The sequence below is a fragment of the Crocuta crocuta genome, unplaced genomic scaffold, assembly GCF_008692635.1.
Source record: "Crocuta crocuta isolate KB4526 unplaced genomic scaffold, BGI_CrCroc_1.0 scaffold26, whole genome shotgun sequence".
NCBI lineage: Eukaryota > Metazoa > Chordata > Mammalia > Carnivora > Hyaenidae > Crocuta > Crocuta crocuta.
In genome coordinates, this window is record NW_027532249.1 from 9,033,742 (window position 1) to 9,056,304 (window position 22,563).

The following is a 22,563-nucleotide window of genomic DNA, read 5'->3' on the forward strand; positions in this document are numbered from 1 at the left end:
ACAACTGCTAGCTCCAGAATTATTCTTAGTGCCTCTCTGAGCTCTTACCTTTGTGGTTTCTCATGGGGTCTCATAGAGAACTTGTCCATCCCAACTTCTACACAAGAGCCTTCAAGATCATCGGAAATTCTTCTGTCTTCCTTCTCTTGCAAACTAAACATCTTCTTCCCTTAATCCACTCTTCATAAGATACGGCTTTTCTTTCCTCAGAGCACTCTGCAATTTCCCCTTAAAGAGAAGAGCCCAGAATGAAATGCAGCACAACTATCCTACCATTGTTCTAGATGTCACACTTGTACTCATACACCCCCTCTTCGAAACAGACGGCTGACCTGATACTAAAACCACAATCTTGTATTTGTGCAGTCGTCCCCTTATGTCCTAAGTTTACATCCTTCCACATTCCTTTTTTTCTTTCGGCCTCTTCATGTCATTCTGCATTCTAAAATAGCCTGTAGTTTCCACATTATTTCCCTAATATGTTCTTAATCCCACACATACCACCTCTACCCTGTCCACTGGATGTACAAATGTTCTCTGTCAGTGCTTCTCAAACTATTGCTCGTGATGGACTAGTTTGTTTGTTTGATGTCCAATCTGTTACAGATCAATATTTTGGTTAAAATGCAACAAAATAAATCACTGGGAAAAGGAAATTTAAAAAATGGGGCACCCCAAAACAAGCCGCCATCTTTTTTTTTGTTAGAGTCAACCCATGAGATAGTCTTTAGGATTGCTGTATAAGTTTGTAAAAGTGTAATTTTCACGGCGTATCTCACTATAAATTCATCAAGTAGTTTGTGAATTGACACCTGTCTGTGGGCCACACTTTGAATAGTGCCACTCTATGCACACAGGTGTGTCAGAAATGCTTAACAACTGGCTCCCTAAAGCAGGGGTAGTATTTCCTAATTTCCATTGTGTAAACATTCACACCAAAGTTTCAAGCTATAAATGAAATGTCATTAAACACAGACTTGGGAAGAGATTTGCACAATTATCTATCAAGCTGATAAAAGCCAGGTCCAGCCCCACCTCCCGTCCACACCCCACCCCCGAGAGTGTTAAACCCATTTGATTTTTGTTTAATCTCCTTTTGAGGGCTTAGTAAACTGTGGTTGGCTGGACCAAATCACCCAAATCCGAAAACCTTTGCTCTCAACAGAAACTAGACTGTAGGTTGAGGCAGACCTCTCTTTGGTGGTCTTCAGCTCAGTAAGAACAGACCATCTGATACAACTGAGCAAATCCAAGATTGCTTTGACCATGACTTCTGTGTAGAAGCCTGCCACTACTGAGGGCAGCTAGCTTTGTGGTTAATAACATCTTAGAATAACTTGTTTATTCATCAAAAAGATATCATGGAGCGCCTGGGTGGCTCAAGTCCATTAGGCGTCAGACTTCAGCTCAGGTCACAATATCTGTTTGTGGGTTTGAGCCCTGCAGCAGGCTCTGTGCTGACAGCTCAGAGCTTGCAGCCTGCTTCGGATTCTGTGTCTCCCTCTCTGCCCTCTCCCACTTGTTCTCTCTTTCTCAAAAATAAATAGACATTTTAAAAAAGGTATCTTTTGACTAGTGTACAACTTTATGTATATGTATACTTTGGAATTCTTTTGTTGTCCTTTTGTGATTTTATCTGTAGTTCTCAGGAGCTTGTTATAGTATTTGAAAGAGTTTCTAAAATTCAGTAACCGGGAAGTGCTAAATAATTCCTCAATGCAACTCTTTAGTGTGTGACCCATTAGCTTAGCCAGTCAGAATGTATTATTAACACCATACAAAACATAGTTTGATCTTACATCTGTTTTGTGGCCACTTGACACATGTGTGTTCTTTTTTTTATTATTATTTAAAAAATCTGTTTTGATGTTTATTTATTTTTGACAGAGAGACAGAGCACAAGTGGGGAGGGGGCAGAGAGAGAGGGAGACACAGAATCTGAAGCAGGCTCTAGGCTCTGAGCTGTCAGCACAGAGCTTGATGCAAGGCTTGAACTCACACACAATGAGATCATGGCCTGGGCCAAAGTTGGACACTCAACCGACTGAGCCACCCAGGCACCCTGACACGTGTGTGTTCTTGATCACAAAGGATAACCAGAGTGATAAGAAAGTCTAGATGGTTTTTTTCCTTCAGAAAACCTTCACTACTACAAAAAAAAGAAAATTATTGGCATGGGCCTTCCCAAGGCTTTTAACACTAGCCGTATCTTTCCATGCAAATAGAGACAATATTGAAGAAGTCAGCTAGAAGCTGAAATAGGATAGGAATTTGTTCTGCCTCTCTCTTTTTTTTAATGTATTTTCTTTTTCTTCTTTTCCTCCTCTCTCCCCCTCCCCTTTCCTCCTCTTCCTCCAACTCCATCTCTTCTTCCTCTTCCAATAATTTCTTAACTTAATGTAAAAACCAGTCTCTGATTTGTATGCTCTGCAGTATCTTCTGGATGAAAGTGATGACATCAAAATCTGTAGCTTCGCTCTTACTGACTCTTGTAAATGGGAGTCCTTTCACCCACTTTGAGGGGGGGTAGTAAATCATCAGGATCTAAATAAGGGGAAAAAATAATTTTATTTGAAATGAACAAATAACATATCAGGCAAAGGAAAGCAACAATAATGATGGTTAAAATACTAACCATTTCTTTTTCTTTTTCAAGTTCCAATTGAATAAAAGGAGTACTTGCATTTTTTAATCACCATTTTGAGAATGTTGCTCTCAAACAAGAGAAAGGTTTCACTTATGGTATATAAGCCATTCATTTTCTCTGTTTTGACCAAACAAGATTTATTTACTTGTGTTTCATTTCCTTGACCCTCACCCTACTGCACCCCTCCTGGCACTGTGACTCCAGTGGATTCTAAATTATTCATGGCGGAGGCACCTGGGTGGCTCAGTTGGTTGAGCATCAGAGTTAGGCTCAGGTCATGATCTCACGGTTTGTGGGTTTGAGCCCCATGTCAGGCTCTGTGCTGACAGCTCAGAGCCTGGAGCCTGCTTCACATTCTGTGTCTCCTTCTATCTATGCCTCCCCCACTCATAATCGCGCGCTCTCTCTCTCTCAAAAATAGACATTTAAAAAATTTTTAATGATTTGTAGTGCTGAACTCTAAGAGTGGAATTAGGGGAAAAAATAATCTTAGGAGAGAAGAAAGAATGTAGAGCCCAGCCTGTAAAACCAGGAAAGAGTGATACAAGGGGAAGATGGGCATTTGGTTGTATAAGTTTCTGAAGCAGTCTCGAATGCAGAAGAATTGGGGCATGAGAAGAAAGGGGGTTGTGGGAAGTGTGAGTCGTGTCTTAGATCTTCCTTCTTCGTGGGCAGACATTGGCATTCCTTTTCAACTTCTAATCGATAATTGATGGGTGGTGCTTCTTTGAATGTAACTCTGATAACTCTGGCAGAATTGTGCCAAGCTCCACAACAGGAAAATCTCATACTGAAGCCCCTCGAATATAACACCATAGCAAACGATTCCCATTCTCCGTTCAGCTCCCTTATTCAAGGTGGGGCAATCTCACATTCTTACCTCCTTGGGCACTGGGGCTTGGCCAGCCTATTGGGAAAGCCATGTCCCCAGGACTGTCCCTGTCCAATCTAACCCCAGTGGATGTCTAGCACTGCTGCCACTATACTGCTGGTCCCTGATGATCAAAATACTCAATTAACCCTATTGATCTGGAAGTCCCCTGCCAACAGCCACCAGATGGCACCAAATTGCAGTTGGCCCTGGGGAGTGTCCCCAAACCCTGTCACTACACTGGAAATAATGGGACGCCGTCCTTTCTATATGCCCCATATCACACTTAATCACATCACGGCAAGATTTCTCCTGTAAATCACAGCAAATGAAATCGTACTCCACTGGGCGTGCAGTTTTCCACACCGAAAGGGGAAGCAGGGTAGCTAACAACATGCCCTGAGCAACCCCAAAGATCAGACGTTTCTTTGTTAGAATGTGGCATTTTGTTTCTTGGGAATATGAGTGGGCCGAATGTCCTGAGCATCCATTTTCAACAAAATAATGAGTTCACACTGTAAAGACTTGTCTTAGGAGAAGGAATAAATGACCCGGTTTCACTAGATTTGAACACAGAGATTGGTTCTATCCTCCTTATGGTCATCACCCGGCTCTTGTCTTCCAATGATAACTAAGACTCAGCGTCACCCTGAGGGGGTTATCCCTTGAAAGTCTCCAGGAAACAGGAGGTAGTTCCATGGTGTGGGGGGCAGGGACAGTGCAAGACACTAAATTGGGTGAGGTGAAAACTCAGCACTGCAGGCGTCTGCACACTCAGCCCCAGGCCTCCCTGGAGCCCAGGGGCAGAACCTGAGACCTGGTGGCTCTGCTCCTGGCTCCGCCCCTTGCAGGTGGGCACTGTGAGCCTCCGCTGGTTGCATCACTTCTTCAGGTGCCTGAGCTAAAACCTGTGGGCATTGGGCTGGGAATTGCTGAGTTCTGTTCAAACTAAAGGATGTATCTCTCATGCACTAAGCGTAGGTAGAAGGCTTTCCCCGCGTGAGCCTCTGGCAATCGTGCATCCTGGGTAACTGAGTGGTGGCTACATTTATATTGCTTACATCACTCCCACCTCCAGAGCATATATGATATCTTGATGTTGCATCAGGTGATCCCTAGGAAATAGCAAAATATCTCTTTTACAGCTGAGAAAGTCACTCCAAATCACAGGGCAGTGGAAGACCAGCACAGCATCATATGATCCTTCTGGTTATTGTTTCTTATAAGATGCTTCCTTTCAGGGGCCTCAGGAAACATCCTACCAATGAAAGCAAGTATTTCATTTAGTGAGATGGCCCAAGTGGCAGCTCAAACCCGAGCTGGGATTGTGTGCTCGGAGTAGCCGATCTGCTCTAACAGTGACCATCTGCTGTGAATGGAAAACACGGTGGTAGGGGAAAGTGACAAAAACAGAATAATAATTTGAATCATTTTTTAAATTATTTTTTATTTTTCAAAGCTTTTTTTTTTCTTTTGAGAGAGAGAATCCTAAGCAGGCTCCCAGCTGTCAGTGCAGAGTCCCATGAGGGACTCCATGTCACGAACCATGAGGTTTTAACTTGAACCAAAATCAAGAGTCGGTTGCTTAACCAACTGAGCCACCCAGGCTTCCCACCTTAAATCATTTTTTAAGATAACTTAACTGAAGTCTTTAGAAAGCTTGTTAGGAATTGTTCCCTTCTGGCAGGGAATTCACTTGAAAACTTTAACATTCTTTTTGATCTGTATTTTATACATCATGCTCCACAAATACAAGGCTGAAAACCAGTGTATAAGACGTCTTCATATAACCTCAGAGTTATAATCAGGTAGTCAGAGAGTAGACCAGAGGCTACTTCAGACAGAGCCATGAGGAGGACCTCTACTAAATTGCACAGGTCCAGAAAGGACACCTTTCTGCACAGACTTGGGCCCCTGAGTTGATTAAGTTGCCTTGAAGGACAGAATTTTAGGGAGTAGGCTCATATAAGCCACCCCCCACACTGCACCTCTCAACACAGATTTAGAAACAAAGGAGACTATAGTAGGAGAGTTTTGTGCAGTGTATTCCCTCTTGGAAGATAGTTCTGCTCAGAAACAACAACAAAAAAATTCAGAAGAGTAGTTTATATAGTGACCAGAGGAAGGAAGGAAGAAAGGAAGGGAGGGAGGGAGGGAGAAGAGGGCTGGAGGGAGGGAAGAGACAAAGACAGGAAGGGAGAGAGGGAGAGATGGGAGGGAGGGGGGAACCAAGTGCCAGGAAGCTGAGACAGCTGTGTGTGCACCACACCTCCACCCCCCTCCACCCCCCATGCTTCCCACTGCTGTTGGGATTAGATCACACTTGCTCACAACTCTTTGCTTCCCTCCTTCCTTTTTCAGTGTTTATTATCAACCACCACAATCTTCTCCAATGGGTTTCCTTGTTTAACATTAGCTGTATTTAATATATTCCTGAGAAGGCAGCCACTACCCTGGGCTTATCGATGCATATAATAGATTATCTCTCTGGGTGTACTGTTGCCTGGGAAGATTTCTACAGATTTTATGTCGATTCATTTAATTTCCATTTCAGAAGGTTCCATTTCAGAGGTTGGTGTTTTTCAGTCTTTTTTCCCCTGAATCTCGCGGGCAGGTCACCTCACAGGAGGCCCAGATACCCTCTCTAAGCAGAGATCTCGCTGACTCTATCAGTGGACTTGTTTTCATGTTCAATGTCTCCGTGTGTTTCATGTGCCCAATTTCCAGTGGATGTTAGTTACAATACAGAAATTAAAACCCACACAGAAATCACAGTGTCTTTGTTTTCACTGTCTTCCAGTGTCATCTTGCATTACAACATATAAGAAGACACCACCTCCAGTCCCACCCAGAACTACCACGAAACCTTTCATTTCTATCACAGCCCAGAGTAGCACAGAGTCTGCCCAGGACGCCTACATGGACGGACAGGGCCAGCGAGGAGATATTATCAGCCAGTCTGGACTGAGCAACTCCACGGAGAGCCTGGACAGTATGAAGGCTCTGACAGCCGCCATCGAAGCTGCAAATGCCCAGATCCACGGCCCTGCAAGTCAACACATGAGCAACAACCCTGCCACTGTCACCACCACGACCACCATAGCCACTGTCACTACAGAGGACAGGAAGAAGGATCACTTCAAGAAAAATCGATGCCTCTCCATTGGGATCCAGGTAACAGCCTCCCTTTCTGTCCTTTGAAATAGGGACCCAAAACTCAAGAAACGTAACGCTTTTGTTTTTCCAGAAGATTTGGAAGATCTGGCCATTTTGGACGATAGAGCCATGTGCCGAACCAGAGTTTCAAATGAATGGCTCTGGAACTCCTGTTAAATGTGACTTTAAAACTAATGAAGATATTTTGTCTGTAGGCATTATTAGATTATTTTTGTTCTCTAAATCAAATGTGTGACTCAAAGCATGAGGATAATTGAACAAACACACACACACACAATCAAACACAAAGTGCCCTCAATTCCTAATGCACATTTTGAGTCTCAAAAAAGGAGCGGACATCCAAGAATGACCCAGGTTATGGGTTTGTGTTATGGTGTGTTCAACACCATTGAGGAACCAGATGAGAACAAAAATGTGAATCACTGCTCATACATGGGGGAGTGAGGGAGAGCAAGACCAAAGTGCCTGGTCGTGTAGAAAGCGATCACTCACACCACCACATCATGAGCAAAGAATGTGCATTAGTTTCAGCATAATTGTTGGTTATTTAATCATGCATTTCAAAAACTGGTAGATAATTCGGCAGGCTTCTCAGTTCAGCCCAGTGTTTTCTGCTGTTCAAAGATAAGATCAAACCAATTCTTGTTTTTCACATCTGTTCAGCTTGGCTTACCCGGCTAGAAATTTCCTTCTCTCAATGGAGAAGAGTCATTCTTTTCTCCCTTTTTTGTTGTGCCATATCATGCAGGTGCCCTTTGAATAATAACTTCCTGACGTGATGGCCAATAAATCTATTCACAATGAACCAACTCTAAGGCACATCTAACAGCCAGGCGTGGGGTACGTTTTCACAACGATGATTTATTTCACAGTGCATTCTGTGAGTGCACTTCTAAAGGGCAATTAAATTTTGTCTAGTAGCAATGAGTCAAATGCTTTTTTTTTAAATATAACCTACAGGTTACCATAGCACAAGTTGCCAAGTTTCCTAAAAGAACTTGTGTCATCAGTGCATGGTACTAGAAGGCACAGCAGGAGGCACATGCTCAAAGCCAGCCTCTGCCTCCATGCCTACCCCCTACCTCCCCCTAGAAGCTAACTGCCCTCCCTACTGCCCAAAGGCAGAGAGAAGGAGTAGGGAAGAGCAGAGGCCGGTACTCTGACGTGATGTTCCTGAGCCTATTTCCTTAACTGTCCCCCACAGGATTATTTTGAGGATTGAGTTTACAAATCCAGTTTCCTGCGGGGTACAGAATTTCAGTTTGGGACAATGGACATATTCTGGACGTGGATAACGGTGATGGTCGCACAACAACGTGAACGTATTTTATGCTGTGGGGACTGTACACTTAAAAGGGGTTAAGATGAAGAATTTCTGTTATGTATATTTTACCCAAGAGAAAAGAAAAATTGACCTTCCTCATCTGGCACATAACATGTTACTTTTCTTCTACTTCCTTAATGTTCAGTTTCTTCTTTATTTTACATCATTTCCCAGTAGATTATATATTCCTCCGGCTCAAAATTCAAAAGTTATAAAGAGGCATTCAGTGACTAGTCTCCCTGCCATTCTTATATTTTTTTAAATATTTATTTATTTTGAGACGGAGGGGAGAGGGAGAGAGGGAGAGAGGGAGCATACAAGCAGAGAGGGGCAAAGAAAGAGAGAGAGAGAATCCTAAGCAGGCTCCACACTCAGCACAGAGCCAGACACGGGGCTCAGTCTCATGACCGTGAGATCATGACTGGAGCCGAAATCAAGAATCAGACACTTAACTAACTGAGCCAGCCAGGCGCCCCCCCACCCCCTGCCCATTCTTATTTAATAGCCCATCAGTTCTCTTTGCAGCAAGAAATTAATATAACCAATATTTCCATCTCCATACAGACCTATTTTGTACATATTCAAGCAAACATATATTTTAATTTGTTCCCCTTTTTTACCCAGATGTTAGTATATACCTCCCACTATTATATAGCTTGCCACTTTGCACTTAATGATATCATATTTTAAAGATAATTATTAGGGTACCTGGCTAGTTCAGTTGGTAGAGCACATGATTCTCGATCACAGGGTTGTGAGTTCAAGCCCCATGTTGGGTGTGGAGATTATTTAAAAATAAAATCTTAAAAAAAAAAAAAAGATAATTGTCAGTCTTGCCGTTCATTTTACTTAAAAGCTTCTATCTATCTTAATCACCTCCCAGGTCTGCCTGTTGGTCTCAGAGGTTTTTCTCCAAATGATTCTTACTCAGAATAAAGCATTCATATACATGAAGTCCACCATATATTATTGTTATTTTCACCTTTTAAGATGGAATTACTCTGAAATCCACATACAATGTTGGGGAGAAGAGTTTTGTCTCAGATACCATCTTGCTTCTTTAATATCTAAATATTTTAGTGAGTGCAAAAATTGCTCTAACTCTTCCTCCAATCACTGTTCACTACTGCAGAAATTATATGGAAATACTGAGTACCTTATGTGGCTGTCTCATTTACCCCCACAACAACCCTGTGGTGTAAGTGGTACTATCATCTCTATCCTATACATGAGGACACAGAGAGGTTGAGTAACTTGCTCAAGGCCACACATCTTATATTGACAGAGCCTACATTGTATCTTGATGTTTAATGTGACCATGCTATACCACTTCTTTGATGGAGAATAGTAAAGAAGTAAAAATTCAAGATGTAAATAGTCATCAAATTTCATTACAATTTTATCTAAGTTAAATCCTAACCCCCAAAATATAGAACACCAGGATCTTGGACTCTTTCCCACCATTTACCTCTGTAGGGTCAGAGTTTCCAAACCTTTCCCAACATTTTGAATTTAATCCATGCCTAATACTTAATATTAAAATACTTACTTTGCAACCTATGTGAGTTTAGGCCAATTACATTATATTGCCAGTTTCCTCATCTGGAAATTGGCAATAACAGTCACTATTCACAGGGTACTTTATAGAATGTAGTAAAAATGGACTGATATAATATATGCAAGGCTCTAAGTGTAGTGCTCCCAACAAATATTAGATTTAGTTATTATTAATCTTACTTTTCTTAAAATCATAATAGCCAAATATACTGAAATTTTATCATCTGCCAAGGGCTTCCTTATTTTTTTCAGGATAGAGATGTAATTACTGTGCAATTTCTTTAAGCATTTTGAAAGTCACTTCATAAATTTAAGTGGATTACCCTAGGTACCCTGTAAGAATGGTGACATTTGTCCATTTGGGGATCTAAGGGCATCAAAATCGCTAAGATAAATGTACGTACAATGACTAACGTTTAGAAGATGACAACACTTTGGTACAAAGCAGCTGTAGGTTTAGATAGGTAGGGTGGGGCTGGAGAACAGGGTACAATGCCCTCCATTCTCATCCTTGAGAGCCTGCATCCTTTCTTTCTCTCTTTCTGCCTTGAGGATCTTGGTTCCTACAGGAAGTACCTATCAGGCATCTTCGCGAAGAGTTCCATTGGGTAATTTTGCTACTACCCCATGTAGTAAAGCTGCAACATCCTACTTAGGCTGACACTCTGCATTTTTCATTTACATCAGTGTAGCCACGTGGAGCTGGTTAGAATCCCGTTCCAGAAAACAGAAACCATGCATGCTCAATTATCAAACAGAGGCAGTTTGATATACAATGTTGGTTCTGCACGTACGGGAAGGCTGAGAGAGCAATGAGGGGATGCACTAAGCAGTTACCAGTGCTGGAACTAGGAGAGTAAAAAGGGAAAGGAGCTCAGGGGAGAGTGCCCACTAGAGCCAGCCTCAGGCCATTGAGGCAGGTGTGGTCAGCTGGTGCTGGGACGTCCCAGGGAGCAGTGCTCTGGTGCATGGGTCAGAGGGGCTGGAAGCTGGGCACTCAGGCTGGAGCACTGCCCACAGGAGGTGGAAATAGGAAGAAAGTTCCTTCCCTCCTCCCACCTTCAGTTGTTAGAATCTAACTTGAAGCTGGCCAGCACAGAAGCCTGGGAAATGTAGTTTGCAGATTCCTGGCCCCAGTGCCACAAAGCAGAGGGGTACAGAATATGGTACAGGAGCTGCTGGACAATAGGTAAGTTACCAGAAAAAGGCACTTTACTTTGTCAAATAAATAAATCAACCAACCAACCAACCATGAGAGTATGTTTTATAAAGCTTAAGATGAGTAGGATGGATTTGTGGTCTTGGTTCCCCTCCTGTTCAAAATATGATTCTAGAATATCTTGAAGTATGTATCTTTTTATAATATGGCTCCAAAACTCAAGTCAATTGCTTGATCTGGTGTTTTTTCTGGTGGTCTAGTGCTGGGCAGATGGGAAGGGGGTAACTGGTAGCTTCAGATTTAGAACAAAGTTGTATATCTTCTAAAAAGTCAAGAGTAACTTTTTTTCCTTCAAATTAAAAAATAACTAATATATGCATATGGTGTTGTTGTAAAGGATTCATTAAGTATGAAAGTATATAGATCTAAATATTTTATATTTTTAAAAAAATTTTAACATTTATTTATTGTTGAGAGACAGAGAGACAGAGCACAAGCAGGGGAGGGAGAGAGAGGGAGACAGAATCCGAAGCAGGCTCCAGGCTCTGAGCTGTCAGCATAGAGCCCAATGTGGGGAATAACCCCACACATGAACCATGAGATCATGACCTGAGCTGAAGTCAGACACCTAACCTACAGAGCCACCCAGGTGCCCCATGTACTTCTTTCTACTTCTGACTCCTACTCCCTTCCCCAAAGGCAGCTATTAGCAGCATCTTTTAGTCTCTCAAGAGTAATCTTCAGCTACAGATGAGTTTCACATTGTAGCTTTAGACTTACCCCCTCCCCATCCAGATGTTAGGTTGTGACTTCCCTCCATGATCATTTAACATATGTTGTAAAACAAGCTAAAAGAGCCTTAAGCTTAATCTTCACATTACATAACAAGTGATGGTTTTCTCATTCTCTGAATTAAAAATAAAAGAAAATTTGGTTATTTGAGATTGTGCTCCTAAGATTTACTTACTTATTTCCTGTAATGTCTGTCCAAGTAGATAGAGATACGTGTTATGCCCCATGTAAAGAGGTGAGTCCAACTGTCAGGCTGAGTGAACTATTTCAGAATGATAGAAACCAAGTGAGGTGTTACTGTTAATTAAAAGAGGTCCTTGAGAAATAAGGAGGTCACATCGTTTTTGATTCATAATCACTGGATTCACAACAATGAAGGAAAAGCTGTGCGGATAGTATTGATAATGAGTCTCTCCTTGACCAGACTGTAGTCAGGCTGCTCTGAATTCTCCTTGACTTTCATACTTGTGTGTCCATCTTTGCATCGCCCCATTTTAGTGAGAATCCTGCTTAGTTTATCCCCCAGATATCTGATCATGTTCCATCCTCTGTCACCCTCCAGCTGATGTCTGATCAACCCAGCCTGCCTTCATCAAGGAACCTGTGAGATCTTCTCTTATCCCTGAGGTTTCCACCCACTCTCTGTAACTTTCCACCCACTGACAGCCCCTGACCCTGCTTCTTGGCTATAAATCCCACTTTTTCTTGTTGCATCGGAGTTGAGCTCCTTCTCTCTCACTGCCCCTTCAAATCCTGCTGTGGTCCCTCTGCTGATCACAATAGTCCCCGTGAAGAAAGTGTACCTTGTCATTCCTTAACAAGTTTCATGCATAGTTTTGTCCTTAACCATACTCAGCATATTCAGACTTTGTAAACTTTATTTTGATGTCTTTGAAATCAGAATCAATGCATATGCAGGAAGAAACTTTTAGGGAGACATAGCTCAAGTTAAAAATTCCAGAGATAATATTAAGGATTCCAAATAGAAGAGATATTATAGTCATGATTCCCAACTATAATGTATTAAAACTAAAATGAACACTAAGTAGATTTAAAAAAAAAGCTAACCATTTGAAAGTATTAAAAAAAAAAAAAAGGGGTGCCTGGGTGGCTTAGTTGGCTAAGCCTCCGACTTTCGCTTAGGTCATGATCTCACGGTTCCTGGGTTCGAGCCCCGCGTCAGGCTCTGTGCTGACTGCCAGCTCAGAGCCTGGAGCCTGTTTCAGTCTGTGACTCCCTCTCTCCCTGACCCTCCCCTGCTCACGCTGTCTCTCTCTCTGTCTCCTAGAAATAAATAAACATTTAAAAAAAAAAAAAAGAAAGTATTAAAAAAATGTTCTAAATAACATTTGGTTGGAGGAGGAAATTCGATACTGTTGTGAAATGAATGATGAGAATCCTATAAATCATCACCATGGGCTGTGGCCATAGCTGTGATCTCAGAAGAATCCATAGCCCTAAGTTCTTTCATAGTTAAGCAAGAAATATTGCAATATAAAGAAAACATTCAAATCTCAAAACTAGAAAAGAACAATAAATTAGAAGGAATTATTAATGATTAAAGTACAGATAAATGCATTGGAAGACAGAACAGCAACAGCAATAATAGCTAAAGTCAGATTGATACAAAATTGGTTCTTTGGAAAAAATAATAAGTCTGACTGACAGGGATAATAAAAATCAACAATATTAGAAATGAGAAAGCCTATTTACTTATTTATTTATTTAACTGTTTATTTATTTTGAAGGAGAAAAAGAGTGTGAACAGGGGAGGGGGCAGAGAGAGAGGGAGACAGAATCTGATTCTGAGCTATAAGCATGGAGCCTGATGCGGGGCTCGAACTCATGAGCCTGATGCAGGGCTCAAACTCATGAGCCCTGAGATTATCACCTGAGCTGAATTCAGATGCCCAACTGACTGAGCCACCCAGGAACCCTGAAAAAGCCTTTTTAGAAAAAGTTTTAGGGGTGCATGGGTGGTTCAGTTGGTTAAGTGTCCAACTTCAGCTTAGGTCATGATCTCAAGGTTTATGGGTTCAAGCCCTGTGTAGGACTCTGTGCTGACAGCTCAGAGCCTTGAGCCTGCTTCGGATTCTGTGTCTCCCTCTCTTTCTGCCCCTCCCCTATTGGCACTCTATCTCTCTCTTTCAAAAATAAACATTAAAAAATTTTTTTAAAGAAAAGAAACCGTTTTAAAAAACCATAAAAAATTCTTCTGTCCATTTTAGGGTGGTAAATTTTAAGGTCAAAATAAAATAGACATACATGTAAATTAGTAATACTAATGTAAGAGGAAGAATAAAACCTGGGAAAAGAAATCTAATAACCATAGACTATATCGTCAAATAAAGTAAAAAATATACTTCCCTGAAATGGTACACAGTAGAATAAATTCACAGAAAATTCCCAACATTCAAGAAGCAAGTAATTCTTGTTTTATTTAAAGTATTTAAGGGGTGCCTGGGTGGCTCAGTCAGTTAAGCATCCAACTTCGGCTCAGGTCATGATCTCATGGTTCGTGGGTTCGAGCCCCGCGTCGGGCTCTGTGCTGACTGCCAGCTCAGAGCCTGGAGCCTGTTTCAGATTCTGTGTCTCCCTCTCTCTCTGACCAGCCCCTGCTTATGCTGTCTCTCTCTCAGAAATAAATAAAACATTAAAAATTTTTTTTTTAATAAATAAAGTATTTAATAATAGGGGCACCTGGATGTCTCAGTAAGTTAAGTGTCTGACTCTTGATTTCAGCTCAGGTCATGATTTCACAGTTTGTGATTTTGAGCCCCAGTTGTGCTGTCAGCACAGATCCTGCTTAGGATTCCTAGTCTCTCTCCCTTTCTCTCTGCCCCCCCCCCATGCTTTCTCTCTCTTACTTCAAAATAAGCATTTTTTTAAAAATAAATCATTTAAAAATATAAGAAAAAATCAATATTCTCAATATATTTTATCAAATAAACATAACTCTGGGGGTGTCTGGGTGGCTCGCTCAGTCAGTTGAGTCTGGCTCTTGATTTGAGCTCAGGTCATGATCTCATGATTTTGTGAGTTGTGGGATTCTCTCTCTCTCTCTGCACCCCGCTCCCGCTTGCTCTCTCCCTATCTCTTAAAATAAATAAATAAACTTGAAAAATTAAAAAAATAGGGGTGCCTGGGTGGCTCAGTCGGTTAAGCGTCCAACTTCAGCTCAGGTCATGATCTCATGGTTCATGGGTTCAGGCCCCACCATCCAGCTCTGTGCTGTCAGCATGGAGCCTGGAGCCTGCTTCAGATTCTGTCTCCCTCTCTCTCTGCCACTCCCTTGCTCAAGCTCTGTCACTCTCCCTCTCAAAAATAAACATTGCAAAAAAATTGTAAAAACATTAAAAAACTAAAATAAAGGTGAAATGGTAGAGACATTCCAATTAGATTCAGAAACTAGATATAGATTCCTGTTTTCACATATTTATTCAGCACTATTTGCCCTTATTAGCCAATACACAAAGCAAGAATGTGAAATGAGGTGAAAACATTCCAAAGAAAGAGTAAAATTCTTTTATTTGCAGATAATACTCATGTCCCCTTAGAAAATCTAATGGGGGGGCGCCTGGGTGGCGTAGTCGGTTAAGTCCGACTTTCGCTTGGGTCATGATCTCGCGGTTCGTGGGTTCAAGCCCCGCGTCGGGCTCTGTGCTGACTGCCAACTCAGAGCCTGGAGCCTGTTTCAGTCTGTGACTCCCTCTCTCTCTGACCCTCCCCTGCTCACGCTGTCTCTCTCTCTCTCCTAGAAATAAATAAAAAATATTAAAAAAAAAATCTAATGGAAATCACTGGAAAAATCAGTAGAACTCAGTAGAGTAAAAGAATACAATATAAATACTGACAAATCAGTAATTTTCTATATATTACTAATAAACAGAAAATGTAATGGAGCAAAATGAGCCTACTCACATTAGTACCAAAAACTGTAACAGGACTGAGCTTCACAAAGAATATATAACACTTACCTGAAAACAATCTAAAAACTTCCCTTATACAATATATAAGAGATCTAATAATTGGAAAACTATGCAATATTCCTACATGGGAATACCTCATAATGTAAAGACAGCAATTCTCTCAAAAGTTATACAAAAAGAGGGCACCTGGTGTCTCAGTTTGTTAAGTGTCCAACTCTTGATCTCAGGTCATGAGTTCAAGCCTTGTGTTGGGCTCTGTGCCAGGTGGGAAGCCTACCAAAAAACAAACAATAATGGTTATACAAAAATTTAAAGAAACTCCAATGTGATTTTTATCACTGGGTAGAAGCTCAGAGAAGGGATTTGACAATTTAATGTTAAATTTATTTAGAAATTAATACCCCAAAATAACCTAGAAATTTAAAGAACTACATTTAAAAAAGAATTACAGGAAGAGTTAAGCCATAGAAAATATCAAGATTTATTACAAAATTCACCCAAAACATTTCTATATACATGGAAATGTTTGGGTGAAGTTTGGTAGAAAATAAAGTTGGCATCTCTAATCAGAAATGAATTAGTAACTAAAAGGAGCCAGATCAATTGATGATCCATATAGAGGGGAAATGTTTCATTTCTACTTTATTTATTACACACAGACATTTCAAGAAAATTGGATTTAAGAATTAAATATGAAAAAGAAAAATGAAAGCATAAAAGTAAATACAAAAGAACTTTAAAAAATCTGCTCAGGGTACCCTCTCTGCTCCTCCCACATGGGAGTGCATGTGCACATTCTCTCTCTTTCTCTCTCTCAAAATAAATAAATAAACTCTAAAAGGGGGTGCTCTCTGGGGAAACTGGGTGGCTCAGTTAGTTAAATATCCAACTTTTGATTTTGGCTCAAGTCATGATCTCACAGTTCATGAACTCAGTTCAGCATTTGGGCTCAGCATTGTACTTGGGATTCTCTCTCCTTCTCTCTCTGCCCCTCAGCCCCGCTCTTCTCTCCCTCTCTGAAAAATAAATAAATTTTTAAAAAATTTAAAAAATAAAAAAATATGCTCAGGGGTAAAGAAGGGCTTTCCAAGCCATAAAAGATTTCACTACCCAGTAGTGAACCCACAAACCATGAGATTATGACTTGAACCAAAGTTGGATGCATAACCAACTAAGCCACCCAGTCACCTCTCATTACATAGTAATTTTAAGATTCTGTACAATGAAGGGCAAAGTTTAAAAGACAAATAATAGGGGTACCTAGCTGGCTCAAGGAGTAAAGCATGGGACTCTTGATCTCAGGGTTGTGAGTTCAAGTTCATATTGAATATAGACATTACCTAAAAATAAAATATTAAAAACAAATAAATAAAAGACAAATGATAAACTAGGAGAAAATGTTTAAAGTATATATAAGCAAGAAAGAGTGATGAAGAGTCATAAGATATAGACTCTACAAATAAGAAAATAAAAAATAATAGGGCACCTGGGTGGCTCAGTCAATTAAGCATTGGACTTTGGCTCAGATCATGATCTCACGTTGGTGAGTTCAAGCCCTGTGTCGGGCTCTGTGCTGACAGTTCAGAGTCTGGAGCCCACTTCAGATTCTGTCTCCCTCTCTCTCTAACCTTCTGCTCATACTCTGTATGTCTCTTTTTCAAAAATAAATAAATATTAAGAAGAATTATTTAAGGAAAATAAATAATAACTCAATAGGATAATGACACAAAAACTAGAAAAAATATAAATAAGCAATTTACTGATAGAAGTACAAGAGGCCAACAAATATTTTTACCTGTGATATTAGCAAAAATTTTAAAGTTTGCCTTATTTAGTATTGGGGGATGTATAGAAAAATGGATATTCCCATACACCAATTATGGCAAGAAGATAAATGCTTTGAAAAGCAATTTGGCAATAGCTTTTACTGTTGAACATATGCTCACTCTTTCCTTTTAACATTTCAATTTCTAAGGATTTTTCCCAAATAACATTTGCACAATTGTTCTAATTGTTCTGATACATGCACAATATTAATTGCAATACTAGATAATAGCAACAAAGAGAAATTACCCATGTTGCCCATGTTGCTTAGGTAGTCATTAAAGGGAATATTTATGTAGCAAACAAAAGACTTAAGATAGAGCTATATCTACTGACATGATATAATATCCAAAAGAAAGCAGTATTAATGAATAAAGCAAATTGCAGAAAAAAACATATATAGTGTAGCTTCATCTGAATACATTTAGTATTAATAATCATTTACATATATATTACACATATTAATAGATGAACAAATGTGCTTCAGAGGCTTGAAAGTGATTCTTGGGGGTCTTTACCTTTCTACATTACGTATTTATATATTTTAATTTCATATAACTTACATTGTTACTTTTATATTTAGAAAAAATAATCTATTAAATATATAGGAAAAAACCTAATTGCTCTGAATAGTCAAAATTTATATCAAATTTAGGTTTGTCACGTAGCCTCTCATTTAAATACAGACATGTTTTCAAGGCATCTGGGTGGCTCAGTTTGTTAAGTGTCCAACTCCTGATTTCAGCTAAGGTAATGGTCTCAGGGTTCATGAGATACAGCCCTGCATCTGGCTCTGTGCTGACAGAGCAGATCCTGCTTGGGATTCTCTCTCTCCCTCTTTCTCTTCCCCTCCCTTACTTGAGCATGCTCTCTCTCCCTCTCAATATAAATAAACATTTAAAATAAGTAAATAAAGGCACATTTTCTATGTGAGCTGTAGTCTATACATAGCTATTTAGGAATCATGGCTTGATATTCAAAGCCAATTTCTTAGTTTAAGAGGGAAACAATGAAGATACTATAGGGTTTATCTTAAAATGTTGGTACCTAAATCTCTCAATATCAACAGTTCTAACTAAAATAAATGAAATTTCTTCCTTCTTTTGTATTTTGTTGTCTGTGAATTCAAAACTTCCAAGAACATGTTTCCAGGCAGTGCTCCTTTCTAGTGTACTTTTCATGGGTAAGCACTATTCACAAATCTTAGGAGCCATCATAGACATTTATCTTGGAAGTACACAAAATTTCGTTTTACTAAGATCAGCAGAGCCAAAGCACGTGGTAACAGCATAGTGATGGCCCTCACCAAACACACAAATGTTGAATAAAAAGGCTACAAATCACAAAACATTCCAGCATTACTGCAGATGTTTGACAATATGTGACATTTGATTTTCAAGCAAGATGACTAAAATGGGCACCTCTACTTATTTGATTATTTCTTCAGGTGGATGATGCTGAAGAGCCTGACAAAACAGGGGAAAATAAAGCACCCAGTAAGTTCCAGTCCGTAGGAGTGCAAGTAGAAGAAGAGAAATGGTGAGTCCATTTGTAATTGTCCTCTTTCGTCTTGATGTTGGCAAGTACGGTACCAGTATCCCCCCCACCCCACAAGATAAACCTCCAAGATTATTTTCCATTAACTGTTGGAAGCATTTAGCCGATTCCCTCCTATGCTTTAATGCTGGAGACCATTCAATAAGTTTTAGCTATAATATTAGAGTAAGCACATCACATTCATATACACATGAACACTGCGTGTAGTAGTGTTGTGTTGCCAAACTATTCTTCTTCAAAAAACCTTCCCATTTTACACTGTGGACTTTTTAAGAGAAGAGGATTTCTCTTATTCCTATTTTTATTCCTAGCTTTTAATCGTATCTGCTTTTTAGTATGCAATCCATGATGAAGGAAGGAAGGAGGAAAGGAAGGAAGGAAAGAGAAAATAGAGAAGACATCCTATTTAGAGAAGACTTCATTATCTTGAATCATCAGTTCCTTTAGATTGATCTTTGAAATAATCTTACTCTAGAGTCTTAATATCTAGAATTGGGAAATTTAGAGTCTCAGAAACTAGAAGGGACTTCTGAGGTCACTACATTCATTTTATGAATGAGAATTTGATCCAGAGAGGTATGTAAGTTTCTCAATCAAACTGTGAGGTACACGGTGGGTGAAACTATGTTTTATTGATAGTAGGTCCCCAGCTTCTAGAACGGCATTTTGCATATATAATATATTGGTGAATATATAAAATATATTGGTGAATGCAGTAAACTGCAGGTATAGCAGGAGAAAGAGATGTATTTTATAAATCAGAATATCATCTCAATTTTGCCACTAACTTTCTGTGTGTTGATTAAAAGGAATCAGTTGGGGGCGCCTGGGTGGCTTAGTCGGTTAAGCGTCCGACTTTCCGCTTAGGTCATGTACTCGCGGTTCGTGGGTTCGAGCCCCGCGTCGGGCTCTGTGCTGACTGCCAGCTCAGAGCCTGGAGCCTGTTTCAGTCTGTGACTCCCTCTCTCTCTGACCCTCCCCTGCTCATGCTCTCTCTCGCTCTCTCCTAGAAATAAATAAATAAATAAAAATAAAAATAAAAAAAATAAAAGGAATCAGTTGGATATCCTCCATCCATCCACCTATCCATCTATCCATCCAATAAATATCTATGGAATGCCTCCTACACACAAGGCTACATGCAATATAAACTGAGTATCTGGAAAAAGGTTGTGCATCAGTTTATGGGAGGGGTGCAATTTTAGAGCCTTCCTGTATTGATACTGCACTTGCATGTATGAGGTTTTCGATATATGTATATATTTTATATAATTATACCATTTTGGACATCCAGAAAGTTGGTACAACTATTCTGGAAACCAATAATGACAAAAATCAGCAGTAGTTATACACATATCCCTACCTGTTGACCGAACAAACACATTCATGAAGCTATCTTGAATGAAATTACTCAAAGGAAGGGAAACAATTGCTGAACATTATCTATCATTGTAAAAGAAAAATCATAATCATCAAATGTCAAACAGTAAGAGAATGTTTTTGTAAATTTTAGTACATCACCAAGGTAGAATGTACAGCTATTAAATGTACTTTGTAAAAAAGATACCAAAACATGGGGAAATCCCCATGATACAATACTAAGTGAAAAAGTTGAATGCGTAATATCCATGTAATGTCCATGAAGGTAGACGCAGACTGAAATGTAATCTGAAAGGTGGTAGATTTAGCAGTGATTTTTGTTTGTTTCTACTCTAAATATTCACTAATTGTATCTACTTCAAGTCAACCCTCTGACACTTGTTCCTTTAAGTGTTTTGGAAAATTTTTTGAAAATGTAGCTTAGGAGACATGAACAATCAATTTCATGGTAAGAAAACATATTCACCCTTTCCCCACTTGCCCAACTTGCTTGTTTTCCTCAATGGTGTGGTCATTAAGAGCACAGACTCTTTGGGGTGCCTGGGTGGCTTAGTCGGTTGAGCGTCCAACTTTCGCTTAGGTCATGATCTCGCAGTTCGTGGGTTCGGGCCCGCGTCGGGCTCTGTGCTGACAGCTAGCTCAGAGCCTGGAGCCTGTTTCAGAGTCTGTGACTCCCTCTCTCTCTGACCCTCCCCTGTTCACGCTGTCTCCCTCTCTCCTAGAAATAAATAAAAATATTAAAAAAAAAAAGAGCACAGACTCTTTAATTTTTTTAATGTCTTATTTATTTCTGAGAGAGAGAGAAAGAGACAGAGTGAGCAGGGGCTGGTCAGAGAGAGAGGGAGACACAGACTGAAACAGGCTCCAGGCTCTGAGCTAGCTGTCAGCACAGAGCCCGACGTGGGGCTCGAACCCATGAACTATGAGATCATGACCTGAGCCAAAGTCAGACACTTAACCGACTGAGCCCCCAGGCGCCCCCTAAGAGCACAGACTCTTGAGCTCGAGCACCTAGATTCAAATCCTGGCTCTTCCACATACCACCTGGGGGCCTTGATCAAATTAATAAATAGCTTTGTGCCTTGGTTTCCTTAGAGGTGGTTTCTGGCCCAGCATGCAAGGAATTTAGAAGTTGTCGCTCTGTCCTAACAAGTAAAAAGCTGAACAAACTGAAAAATCAACAAATCAGTCAGAGAAGCGAGGTCACAGACCAAACCACTGCCCCTCGATTTGGAAACATAGACATACAGATATAGAAAATACCAGAGCAGAAACCCACAAGCTAAAAACTCCATGGCAGTGCCAGGGTAGGAACACCTAACATGTAGGGACAAATTGCCAGAGGCTCAGTGAGGACAAGTCTGAGAGTGAAATATTTCAGGGGGACAAGTAATGGGGGGCAGAAGATGGGGTGTTCCACAGCTTTGTGACTTACCTCCAGGAACTCTACCAAGTCGTCACAGTGAGTATGAAAGAAAAACCCCTGGTGCTTCCTCTAGCAGAGAGAGAACAGAAACCATTTTTGAAGTATGCCAGAGCATTCCATTCTTAATGAGATCTGCTCTCAGGAGAAATGATTTTACCAGAGCCTAACCTGCTGAAATCTTATCAGAGTCTAACCCACCTGGAGGAAGGGAAATCCCCAACTCTTCTAGCCATTCTCTCTCTTACATAGGTGGAGAGACACTGAAAAGGATTGTTGAAGCTCACAGCCCAGGGGTGCAGGCTTACTGAAAGACTGAGCCCTAGTCAATCAGAATGCTTCCCCTCCCCCACCCCTTCCCATCACATTACTAAAGGGGTATTCACCACATTTCCTTTTACCCAGGACACCCTGCCTACTTTTCAACGATAATTACGAGGCAAACTAAAATATGACAAGCACAGTTTGGAGTGGCTGACCAACCATCAGAACCAGCGTCAGATACAGTAGATATATTGAGATTATCAGATCAGGAATTTTAAAAAATTATGACAAACATGCCAAGTGGTTTAATGGAAAATGTAGATGGCATGTAAGAACAGATGGATAATGTAAGTGAAGAGATAGAAGATCTATGGAAGAATAAAAAAGCTTTGCTAGGGATTAAAAGCACTGTAACAGGCAGACTGCCTTTAATGAGCTCCTTAGTAGACTAGAGCAGCTGAGCAGAGTCTCTGAGCTTGAGGGTATAATAATAGAAACTTCCAAAACTGAAAAGCAAAAAAGAGGAAAACTGGAAACACACACAGAAACAAAACAAACTAGGATTTCCAAAACCTGTGGGACAATTATGGAAGAGGTAACAAATGCATGACAGGAATACCAGAACGGAAAGAAAAAAGGGAAAGAAACAATATTTAAAG

The 22,563-nt window shown here is 40.3% G+C and overlaps 1 protein-coding gene across 5 annotated transcripts in view; it reads left to right on the plus strand.

Moving 5' to 3' along the window:
* The window catches only part of DLGAP1 (DLG associated protein 1), a 324,532-nt gene that overhangs the window by 255,093 nt on the left and 46,876 nt on the right, over nucleotides 1–22,563 (plus strand). For all 5 annotated transcript variants that reach the window (XM_077778153.1, XM_077778154.1, XM_077778156.1 and 2 more), the window contains 2 exons: nucleotides 6,319–6,692; nucleotides 18,728–18,819. In XM_077778153.1, the coding sequence (XP_077634279.1) occupies nucleotides 6,319–6,692; nucleotides 18,728–18,819 (466 nt within the window). The remainder of the gene's footprint in view (nucleotides 1–6,318; nucleotides 6,693–18,727; nucleotides 18,820–22,563) is intronic.